General features: G+C 37.7%; 1 protein-coding gene across 2 annotated transcripts; it reads right to left on the bottom strand.

Moving 5' to 3' along the window:
• Positions 1-718: 718 nt before the first annotated feature.
• Positions 719-9,470, bottom strand: LOC133303075 (uncharacterized). Of its 2 annotated transcripts, XM_061502933.1 has the most exons (3): positions 9,376-9,470; positions 8,900-9,292; positions 719-1,660 (listed from the first exon to the last, which is right to left on the bottom strand). In XM_061502933.1, exons 2-3 carry the CDS (start codon positions 9,245-9,247, stop codon positions 1,145-1,147), a joined length of 864 nt encoding a protein of 287 aa, XP_061358917.1. In that variant the 5' UTR covers positions 9,248-9,292; positions 9,376-9,470; the 3' UTR covers positions 719-1,144. The 2 variants fall into 2 exon arrangements, with proteins under 2 accessions (XP_061358917.1, XP_061358918.1); XM_061502934.1 differs by lacking the exon at positions 9,376-9,470 and having other exon boundaries at positions 8,900-9,294.
• Positions 9,471-10,977: the final 1,507 nt, after the last annotated feature.

Genomic DNA, 10,977 nt, shown 5'->3' with positions numbered 1-10,977 from the left:
CCTGCAATGATTTTTAAGTATGTATTCTTGAGAATATATAGTTAAAATATTAAAGTTATTTTTTCTCTCTCCTCCACATCAACAACTTTAATATTTTAACTATGTACTTCTAGGAGTATATAATTAAAAAACGGTTGCAGAACAAAAAACTCATACCTACATCATAATACTTATATTTCCCTTAGTTATTTATAGGATATGATTACTTGGAATATTTATGTAAGATAGCTTCTTCTTTTCTTTTTTTTGTTTGAGATGTTTCATCTCTTCTTCTTTTTTCGGTAAACAGATGTTTTATCTCTTCTACTTCCAAGTCTCATTGATTACTTCCACACATCTAGTTCCAATTCAAAAGCCCACTCCTTATCATCTATTAATGCAAAATTTGAAGGACAGGCACACTAGCGCAAAACCGTGGACCAGATTTGCACAAAGATAATTTGTATATAGTACTAGTAAAAGAAGTTGAATTTTCACCCAAAAGTTTAGATTTAGATATTTCTGTATCTATGGTCGTAAAACTTTAGAAACTTGCAAGGGTTAATACCAAAAATGGATAGGCAATAACAATATTTTCGAAAGAAATGTGAAGTCTATTCACATCTTCCTTCGAACAAATGTACTGGTAAGGAAACTGGTCCATTTTTATTTATTTGGATGAGACTGAATTTCCCTTTGCAACATAGAGTGCAAAAGCTTTTACCATTGACTCCAAATTGCTTGCTAAATGCTACATTCACAACTCTGCACAATTGTACATGTGATTCCAGCTTAAGATGAAGTGGTCACACATAGTTGATATTTCCTGTTAGACTAAGTATGCAGCCACACCTATAGCAGTTCACACTGCAAAGTTATGATCACAAAAGTTGTCTAAAAAGCATTATTTGGTGAAAATCCCATTACAACAAACCAAACCACCACCAAAATGGGGGCGAGCAAAATTCCTTTCTGCTATTAAAGAATGTAAATTTGCTGATGTTGATGAACTAAATTCATCAACTGATTCAATCAAGACTACACATGTTGTTTGGCACATGGACAAAGACCTTCATAAAATAACTACTTGGCCTCTTTTCATCCAAGGAAGATATAGAGAATCACAATCCAACTAGTCCAAGCTCAAGTTAAATGGTGGAGACTATTACAGCATCTTTGTCCATGTGCCCAAAAATGGAAAAATAGCAATAAGCAATCGCAACAGCAAAGGAGTGTCACTTTTTCTTTCTCTCCTACTCAACCTACCAGCTTCCATAGGCATACTTTGTGACCCATCCATCACACGAGATGACCTTGGTGCTGGTCTAGATCTCTCCAAGTCATCCCATCCACCAAAATTCGGCGCTTTTCGGCTGCCCATATCAGCTGAACCATTATTCCCAACTACCCATGACTGGTAGCCTGTCTTCCCCTTTCTAGTTTTCTGGTTTTCTTCAGGTTCCTCCTTAACTCTTGCGCCATTTGTGGTGCTGGGTTTTCTCCTCATCCTGTACTTGCGTTTTGGTTTGCTCTCGGACCGTCCCCATAATTTCTCAAATGCTAGTGAAAGTGCTGACTGACCAAGGGGAAGTGCTAATGCCATGAGGAAAGCTTTTGGGCCACTAGATACCAACCATGAAATGAGAATGATAGGCAGCATCCAACCATAGGATTTGAAAACCTGCACTGAGAAAAATGAAATACATTGTAACATCTCACACCAACAAAAATGTCTAATGCATATGTAGATGCAATTAAGATGCTGTAAGTTTTCAGAACCGTAATAATTGACAACAGATTGCCACAAAAATTCTAGCTGGTTACTTCATAAACATTATGCAGTGTATTATGCTTTTACACAATACCTCATCGATGGCCGATATCTTCATAGAGTAGAACAAATTACGTAAGTGATATAAACTGATCATAAATAAAATGGGAAGAAACTAGACAACAGTTACTTCATGAAACTTTTAGAGCTTTCAATACATCAGATAATAAGATAAGAGTTATACACAACTTTACAACCAGCATTATTAAGGATACTAAAAGCAACAACAAATATATAGCATTATAGCACCTTACTTAAAATAAGGGACATTTACTCTTATGAACCAATTATCCCAAAAGCTTAAACTGTTAGGTGAAGACAGATGAACCCCCTCACATAAGAGCCAATAGGTTTGAAGGGTGAACAACGCACAGGCCTACCTACCTATGCTATGAAATTCCACAATTAAATATTTATTGGAAGAATGGGGTGCAAGGATCAAACTCAAGATCACTTGGTCACAAAGGTTCTGATACCATGTTAAGCAACCAACTCTCCCAAAAACTTAACAGGAGGTAACCTTAAATCTGTGCCTACCTAGTGGACCTACTACCCAACAACATCAAAGTTTTGTGGAAAGACGTGCTCTACAAGGTTTTCAGTCTCTCTTGCCATGACGTCCCTCTAGCACTAGTCCCAGCCTCCGGTATCCGTACCAACCATGTTCTATCCGGTCTTCGATGACCCTTCGCTGTCGGCCGCTGTTGACCACTGTTTTGGAAAATTTTCTGAAGGGTTTCGGCCGAACACCCAGCGATCTAGGTCGCCTTCTGATAGGGCCCAATTACGCAAGACCCAAGTTAATAAGGTGTATGTGAGAGACAAAGGTAGGAAATACTGGTATGATTCCACTCAATCTGTTATTGCTGAGTCAGATATTCTGTTAGAGGAAAAGAAGGTCCTATGCGTTGCTAGTTAGGATGAGATTATAATTAGGGGGAGGCATGAGAAGAAAAGGCACCAAGGAGGTCAACGTTAGTGAGGGAAAATTCTTAGGAGATTTGCAGGGCGTCTCAAAAGACCCTGAATTGTTGCTTTCTGTTTGTTATTTTCTTTAAAACTTACTATGGAGAACCATCTGTGATGTTTTCTGGTGTGACTGAGAAATATTAATATAGGTGTTATTCAGTATATTTTGTGTTGTTTTTTTGCTTTGATTCGTATCAATTTGGTATCAAAGCTCCGTCTGGGAGCTGGGTTATGGTGTGGACGAGAAGTATGGAAGGAATGGAAGAGAGGTTATTATCCCAAGATTCTTTACATGGTATCAGAGCCTCGCCGCCTCCCACTCTCTCTTGTGGCGTTTCTTAGCACAGGTAGGCTGGGCCTGTTGCATTGTCCACTCTTCAAGCCCAATGGGCTCTCGTGTGAGGGGGCGTGTTGAGATATATAGTCCCACATTGGTTGTATGTGCAACTAATGTGGAGTTTATACGACCTTGGGCACTCCCACCCTTTGAGTTAGCTTTTGGGGTGGTGTATCCCAAGGTTCTTTACAGTTACATCTCAGTGAGCAAGGTCAGGAAGAACTGATGCGACGAATGGAAGCCAGTGAGGTTAATCAAGCTAAAATCCTCTGTCAATTAAGGGAGTTAGAGGCAGGACTTAACCAGCTTAGATCAAAAGAATTCCGAAACGAAAGAAACAACTAGGATAGAGGAAGAAGGAATAACGATTCGGAAGGGTCTCATGGAAGTCGCAGGGGAGCCAATTACGGTGAGGCAAGAGTCCATAAATTGGACATCCCTAATTTTTCAAGGGTAAATGCTTACGCATGGTTGAGTAAAGTGGAGCGTTATTTTAAGATGAATGAAATTGGGGAGGAAGAAAAAGTACCAGATGTGATGTTCGTACTCGAAGGAGAAGCTCTTAACTGGTATCATGGTGGGAGTTAGAGAATCCCACTGTGAACTGGGTGCAATTTCAACGAGAGATACTGTGTAGGTTTCAGCCGGAGATACTTGATAATCCTTATGGTCTGCTTTACTCGTTGAAGCAAACCGGCACAGTGGCAGAGTTCCGGAGGGAATTCGAAGCGGTGATAGGGACCATGACATATGCTGACGAAGAGGTATTAAAGGGCGCGTGGCTTAGAGGTCTGAAAACCAGTATCAGAGAAGAAGTTTTGATGACTCCTGGGTTGAGGTTGGCATCTATGATGAAGGGACCAACGTAATTTGGCGTGGGCTAATGAAAGGGTAGGGTATTTTGGGCCGAAAACTGCTAATGGGCAAGGCCAATATGGGTTATCAAAAGGGAGGGGTGAGTAAAACCTACCCGGTTCATTCTAACAGCCTGGACTCAGGTAGGAGCAGCCACACTGAAAATACCAAACCATACGCCCTAAATCGAGGTGGAACGGGGATGGTGACACAAGGAAATTCATCAACGAATCGGAAGGATGAAAGTCAGGGGAGTAATTTTTAACGACTCTTTAACGCAGAGATGATGGAGTGAAGACGTCAAGACTTGTGTTTTCGATGTGAAGACAAGTGGAACCCAAAACACATGTGCAGGGAAACAATTTCATCTCTTGATTCTGAATGAAGGGCAGGGGAATGATTGTGAAAAGGTGGAAGAGGAAGCTAACACTGTCTTGGAGAAGGTTCGCGAGGACGAAGATCTGGCTTTACAACTGACTTTACAAAGCATGATGGGGCTCACGTCGAGTCAATCCATGAAGGTTTGCGGTGTGGTGGAAGGCGAGAAGCTGGTGGTGCTTGATTGACTGTGGGGTGTCGGACAATTTCTTGAAATCGGAGGTCCTGATTGACTGTGATATTGAGCTGGGGGATGGGCACAAGGTTGCATGTAGTGGAGTATGTAGGAAGGTGAAGATAGCAATCCAGGACCATGAAATTGTGCAGGATTTGTTTATTTTCGACTTGGGAGGCGCTGATATTGTTTCAGGGATGGATTAGTTAAAAGATTTAGGCAAAATCCAAGCTAATTTTCGAGCAATGACTCTCAGGTATGTGACACAAGGCAAAGAAGCAATCATTAAAGGTGATCCGTCTCTGTCCCGAACGATTTTGTCCTTTAAAGCCATGTCCTAGGCGCTGTTGTAGTCTGGCCAAGGGTTTTATATAGTAAAAGAGGAGGTGAGTCCGAAAGATGTGTACGTTATTTTTCCTACAGAGTGGAAGGAATTGGCTAATTTAATTGATGATATGCAGCTATATTTACGGAGGTTAAGGGGATGCCTCCTCAACGGACTAGAGACCATGCCATCACACTGATATCAGGAAGTCAAGTGCCTAACTGTCGTCCCTACAGGTACCCACATTACCAGAAAATGAATATTGAGCAGTTGGTGGCAGAACTGTTGAGCGATGGTTTTATTAGACCTAGTATTAGCCCATACTCTTGCCCCGTAATATTGGTGAAAAAGAAGGATGGGAGTTGGAGGGTATGTGTGGACTACCGGGCACTGAATAAAATAACTGTCCAAGATAAATTTCCGATAACAGTGGTTGAGGAGTTGCTAGATGAGGTTAGAGGGTCAATCGTGTTCAGTAAATTGGATTTAAAATCTGGATAGCACCAAATTCAAATGAAGGAGGAGGATATCCCTAAAACGGCATTTTGTACACATGAGGGCCACTACGAGTACTTAGTTATGCCGTTTAGACTCACGAATGCACCGTCAACATTTAATGCACTTATGAATGAGGTACTGAAACCTTTCTTGAGGAAATTCCCTTAGATTTTTTTTATGATATTTTAGTTTACAGTAGGAGGGCCGTGGAGCATATTGAGCATCTTAAATTGGTCTTCTCAGCCTTACAGCAGAACAGGTTGTTCGCTAACAAAAAGAAATGAAGTTTTGAGCAAGCCGTGATTGAATATTTGGGTCATTTTATCACTGTTGAAGGGGTCAGTGCAGATCCGGGAAAAATCCAGGCTATGGTAACGTGGCCAAATCCTAAAACTGTGAAGGAGCTGCACGGATTTCCGGGTCTCACTAGTTATTACCGGAAATTCGTGAAAGATTGTAGGAAGATAGCTCAGCCTTTGACTAATTTGCTTAAAAAAGAGGGGTTCAAGTGGGACCAGGCAGCAGAGGAAGCATTTCAACTGTTAAAAAATGCTATGAGCAGTGTTCCTATTCTAGCATTACCCAATTTCTCTAAAACATTTACGGTGGTAACGGATGCTTCCGGTAAAGGTATTGGGGCTGTGCTGATGCAGGAAAATCGACCATTGGCGTATATTAGTCAAGGTTTTTCTACACGCTTGTTGAGCAAATTAGTTTATGAGAAGGAACTAATGGCAATTGTATTCGCTATGCAAATATGGAGGCAGTATCTATTAGGGAGACATTTTATTGTAAAAGCAGATCAAAAAAGTCTCCGATTTTTGCTGGAGCAAAGAGTGTTGAGGAAGGAACAATAGCGATTGAAATCCAAATTGTTGGGGTATGACTTCGAAATTCAATATCAGCCCGGTAAGGAAAATGTAGTAGCTGATGCTCTCTCGAGAAGAATGCAATGTTCCATGATTTCTCAGGTGCAATTACCACAGTTAGTCCCAGGTGGACAAGGAGGTTCAGGAGGATCTGCTTTTGCGCACCATTACGCAAGATTTGCTGCTGAATTCAGAGGCACACACAGGGTTTAAATTGGTTGGAGGTAGGATGTTTTACAGGGATCGTTTGGTCTTGTCCAAGGTCTCTAAATTTATTCCATTAATTCTGCATGAGCTTCATGATTCCCATTTTGGGGGCCATTCGGGATTTTCTAGAACTTATAAAAAGGCATTGGGTGTAGTCTATTAGGAAGGGATGAGGAAGACCATTCAGCAATATCTTACTGCTTACTCTGTTTGTCAACAAAGTAAGGTCCAAAATCTGTCACCAGCGGGTTTGCTGCAGCCCTTAACCATTCCAACACAGGTATGGACCGAAATTTCGATGGATTTCATTGGTGGGTTACCAAGGGCGTTTGGGGTAGACACTATACTTGTTGTTGTTGATCGACTCACAAAATATGCACATTTTCTAGCATTGTCACACCCTTATTCAGCAAAAGATGTGGCTGAGTTGTTTGTTAAGGAGATCGTTCGTTTGCATGGGTTTTCGTTGGTGGTGATTTCGGATAGAGATAGAGTATTTTCTGAGCAAATTTTGGTCGGAATTATTCAGATCCGCGGGTACTAAACTACACTACAATACGACTTATCATCCACAATCTAATGGGCAATCAGAAGTGGTGAACACGAGATTAGAGACTTATCTCCGTTGTTTTTGCAGCCTGAAACCCAAGAGTTAGCCTAAATGGTTGCATTAGGCAGAATTTTGGTACAATATCACGTACAAGGAGTCGACCGAAATGACACCGCTTAAGGCTTTATACGGTATTGATCCTCCACAGTTGTTGCGTGTGGGCAATAGTTTCTTAAGGGTGGACACATTTTCTTCATTATTAGCTGCAAGAAAGTTTATTTTGGATGAGTTGAAATGCAACTTGGAGAAGGCTCAGAATCGTATGAAGGTCCAGGCTGACCAACATCGAAGAGATATCAGTTTCAAGGAAGGGGACATGCTCTATTTGCGGATTCAACCCTATAGGTTGAAGACGCTGGCTTCTAGGGTCAATGAGAATTTAAGCCCCCGTTACTATGGGCCTTTTTCGGTTGAAGAGAAAATTGGAACAGCTGCCTATCGTTTGTCTATACCTGATGGGAGTAAAATTCATCTTGTTTTTCATGTGTCATTGCTTAAAAAGGCTTACCCAGCTGTGCAAAATGCTCAACCATTACTAGTAACTTTTTAAGTGCAAGGTTTCATTCTCATAGGGATGGATTCTCTAACAACCAAGGGATCAGGTCGTCTTTGCTTCTTGAATAAAATAAGTTGACCAGAATTTAGCATATATGACTACATTACCAAATCTCTGAGCACTTATATTGCCTGGTGAAATTTGAGAATGGTAGCCAAACTAAATTCTGTATGCATTGAAATATAACCAACTAAATCAGCAAGGCAAGTTCTTGCCTTTAGCAAGCCAACTTCAATATTCAAACTACCTAAAAGCACAGTAGCTTAGCTGAGACAATATTCATTATCAAAAACATTTGTCACTACTTGTACTTTATCAAGCTATGAAGGTTTTTCGAATAGGAATACATGAATAGATGATGTGAGGAACAGTTTCTTCACATAGCACTCAGCAATATTTCCTATTCCATTGGTTTCAAATTTGGAATTTTGACACAATCTGAACAATAGTATTCATCTTATGCAATACCTCCCTCATTATTCATTTGTTTAAAAAAAAAAAGGAATATATTATATAAAGCTTTAACATAAGCCACGGTTCAATAAGACATTTAGTTAAGGCATTACTTACAGTCTGTCTGATGATAAAATCAAATTATATGTATTCATATGTCTGCCTCAACTGTTCCAAATTTTAGTGTATATGGCATACCGTGTTCTTGTTTCAGTTTCATTCCATGTATTACAACAGCTGGCTTACTAAACAATATTAGTAACATTTGAAGTCCAAAGCAAAAATGCATGCACAACTTCCATACAATAGAGCCTTTTTTCTTTGTGGTAAAAGAAAGTTATATCCAATAAAGTTGCATTCAGTTCATGAATACTAACAGAAAATATGCATTTATACTACTTTATAAGTCAATGAAAGCCATTAGCAACATGCAAAAAAAGAAGAAAAGGAAATCAATAAATTACACCTATTATCTTGAACACATGCTATCTCACTATAACAGTTATCAATACAGAGGAAAGCTCTCAAGGTCAAGTCCTACAACAACTACCTGTCCTGATTTAATCATGAATGACAAGGAAACAAGAAAGAAACGCAAAATCTCTTCAATAGAGTATATGCAATAATACAAACATGAATAAGTGCATGAAGCTAGTCTTAAAATAGTAAATACTAATCATGAACTCCCCTTTCATTATATTTCTATCTATATCCACAAATTCTAAGTAAAATTCATTCTATAAACCCAAAAAAAAAATTCCAAACTTCCTTATAAATTATTTACATCTTCCACATAAAAATAAAGGGCATTATCCAAAACACCAAAATTGTAAGCTCACACTGTAAAATTGGTTTACCTTGAAAACCCACATACTATCAATGGCTTCTTCCCAAACTCCACTAGCTCCTTCCTCGATTCCTGGAGACTCATCTGACCACCACCTCCTCTTCTTCCCATACTCTTCTTCTTCTTCTTCATCTTCATCTTCTTGTTCTTGAGGTTTGCCTCTGGTACTATTGAAATTGAAATTTCTGGGTTTAAAGGTTTCAGCATTGGAATCCCAACGTGGGAAGTTGTTGTTGGAGCAAGATATGCGAGAATGGGAAAAGGGTTTTGGGTGAAAGGGTCGCCATGGACAAGTTTGAGGTGGTCGAGGATGGTGTCCGAGGAAGAACAATATTGAACACTGATGAAGGGTTTCCATTTGACACCCACATCTTCCTTATCTTTCTCCAATTAATTCCAAAAACTATAAAAATATAATAAATATAAATATAACATGTAAAAAATAAATAAATAGAAATCATATAAAAACAAGTGATATCAGGTTACATGTGTAATAATTCTTCTAAATTCCTATGTAAATCCAGATTGATTGATAGAATTGCCCACTATCTCATGCTGCTTAGAGGAGATATGAAAGTATTTTCCATTGTGATCTTTTTAGCTACGTCATAGTTATATACTTATATTACCGTCTTACCTCATTTTTTAAATTTTATGTAAGACTAAAAAAAAATGTTAAACTTCTTCTTATTTACAATTTTATTCATATATTTACATTGTGAATTAAACACATACTTATTACAATTTTTAATTCGGATAAAAATTGATTTCTTTTCATTTAAATATCGATGTCCATTACTTTATTTTTTGAACGTGTTATTATTATTTAGAATATACATACAAAGGCAACAATTTAATTTTAAAAACTTAACAAAAAAAAAATAAAAAGTTAAAAATGGAAACATAATAAAAGACTTCAATTATTATTTTAACATTAGTTAAATTTTTAATGTTGTTAAAGTAGTTTATTTTTATTGAAAAAAATATTTATTATTTTAAATGACATAACTTTATATCATTTTAATGAAATTACGTGTGGGTGTATTTTTGCATTCTTTCTCCTCCACTTTCTTTTTTTTCCTAATTTCATAAAGAAGATAAAATTTAAAAAAAATACCAAAACAACGTAATTTCATTAAAAATGACACAAAATTGTATTATTTAAAATGATAAACACTTTTTTTCTTATTTACAACCACTGAAATAATTATTGTTTGTTAACACTATGGGTAATTATACTCTCTTTTTTTTTTTTGGAGTTACCCAACCCTAATTATATCTTTGAGACGAGTTGGCTCCCTCTGGTATCCCCACGAGCTTCGACTCTTTGAGCCGGCTATGGGACTAATACGGAGTGCGGGAGAACAGTGATGGCTAAAGGTTCAGCCCCCTCCCCAAGAATGCATTCAGCGGGAATCGAACACATATCCAACCCCACTAACTCAGCGCCAAGTTACCAACTGAGCTGCACCCATTGGGTTGGGTAATTATACTCTTATGTGGCAGCAAAAATTTTTTTGTCTCCTATACACTTAACTTGAAGTGGGCCCAATAGGAAAGAGAAGAAAAAAAAGTAAAAAAGAAATGACACATGTATCAATGTATGAACAGAAGATAAGAAAATTTTTATGTTGCATAAGACTAACATTGCCCTAACCCTAATACTATTTACTTAAATAGAATTAAAATATCTACGAAAATATGCAAAAAGGAAGAGCAAAAACAACTTGTTTCCTCTCCTTTTTCCGTTTAGTAATTTTTCATTGATTAATTTTAATATTATTGAAAACAAATAAATATTTAAAACCAAAATTTTTGAATGAAAATATAAATAATAAAATATTTACATTATTAAGGAGATAAGTTAATAAAGGACTATTTAAGTATTAAAGTTAAGATAATTAAAAAGAAAGTATGCATAGATAAATTGTCAGGCATACTCAGAGAAAACTATGATAAAAGGCCATCCACCAAAAAAAAAAACTATGATAAAAGGCAACTAAATTTATTTATTTTTTTAAAAAGTTAATAGTTGCTATCAATTTTATTCAAGAAAATAATTATCAAAAACTTTTTTATTTAGCAAAC

The sequence above is a fragment of the Gastrolobium bilobum genome, unplaced genomic scaffold, assembly GCF_033153095.1.
Source record: "Gastrolobium bilobum isolate Gb01-03AN ecotype WA unplaced genomic scaffold, APGP_CSIRO_Gbil_v1 utg5596, whole genome shotgun sequence".
NCBI lineage: Eukaryota > Viridiplantae > Streptophyta > Magnoliopsida > Fabales > Fabaceae > Gastrolobium > Gastrolobium bilobum.
Note: the sequence above shows the minus strand (reverse complement) of the source record. Positions and strands in the feature narration are given on the sequence as shown.

Coding starts and splice junctions, on each gene's coding strand:
- LOC133303075 (XM_061502933.1), bottom strand. CDS start 9,247: ATGGAAACCCTTCATCAGTGTTCAATATTGTTCTTCCTCGGACACCAT. Junction 1,661..8,899: donor ATAGTATGTGGGTTTTCAAG/GTAAACCAATTT, acceptor TTCTCAGTGCAG/GTTTTCAAATCCTATGGTTG.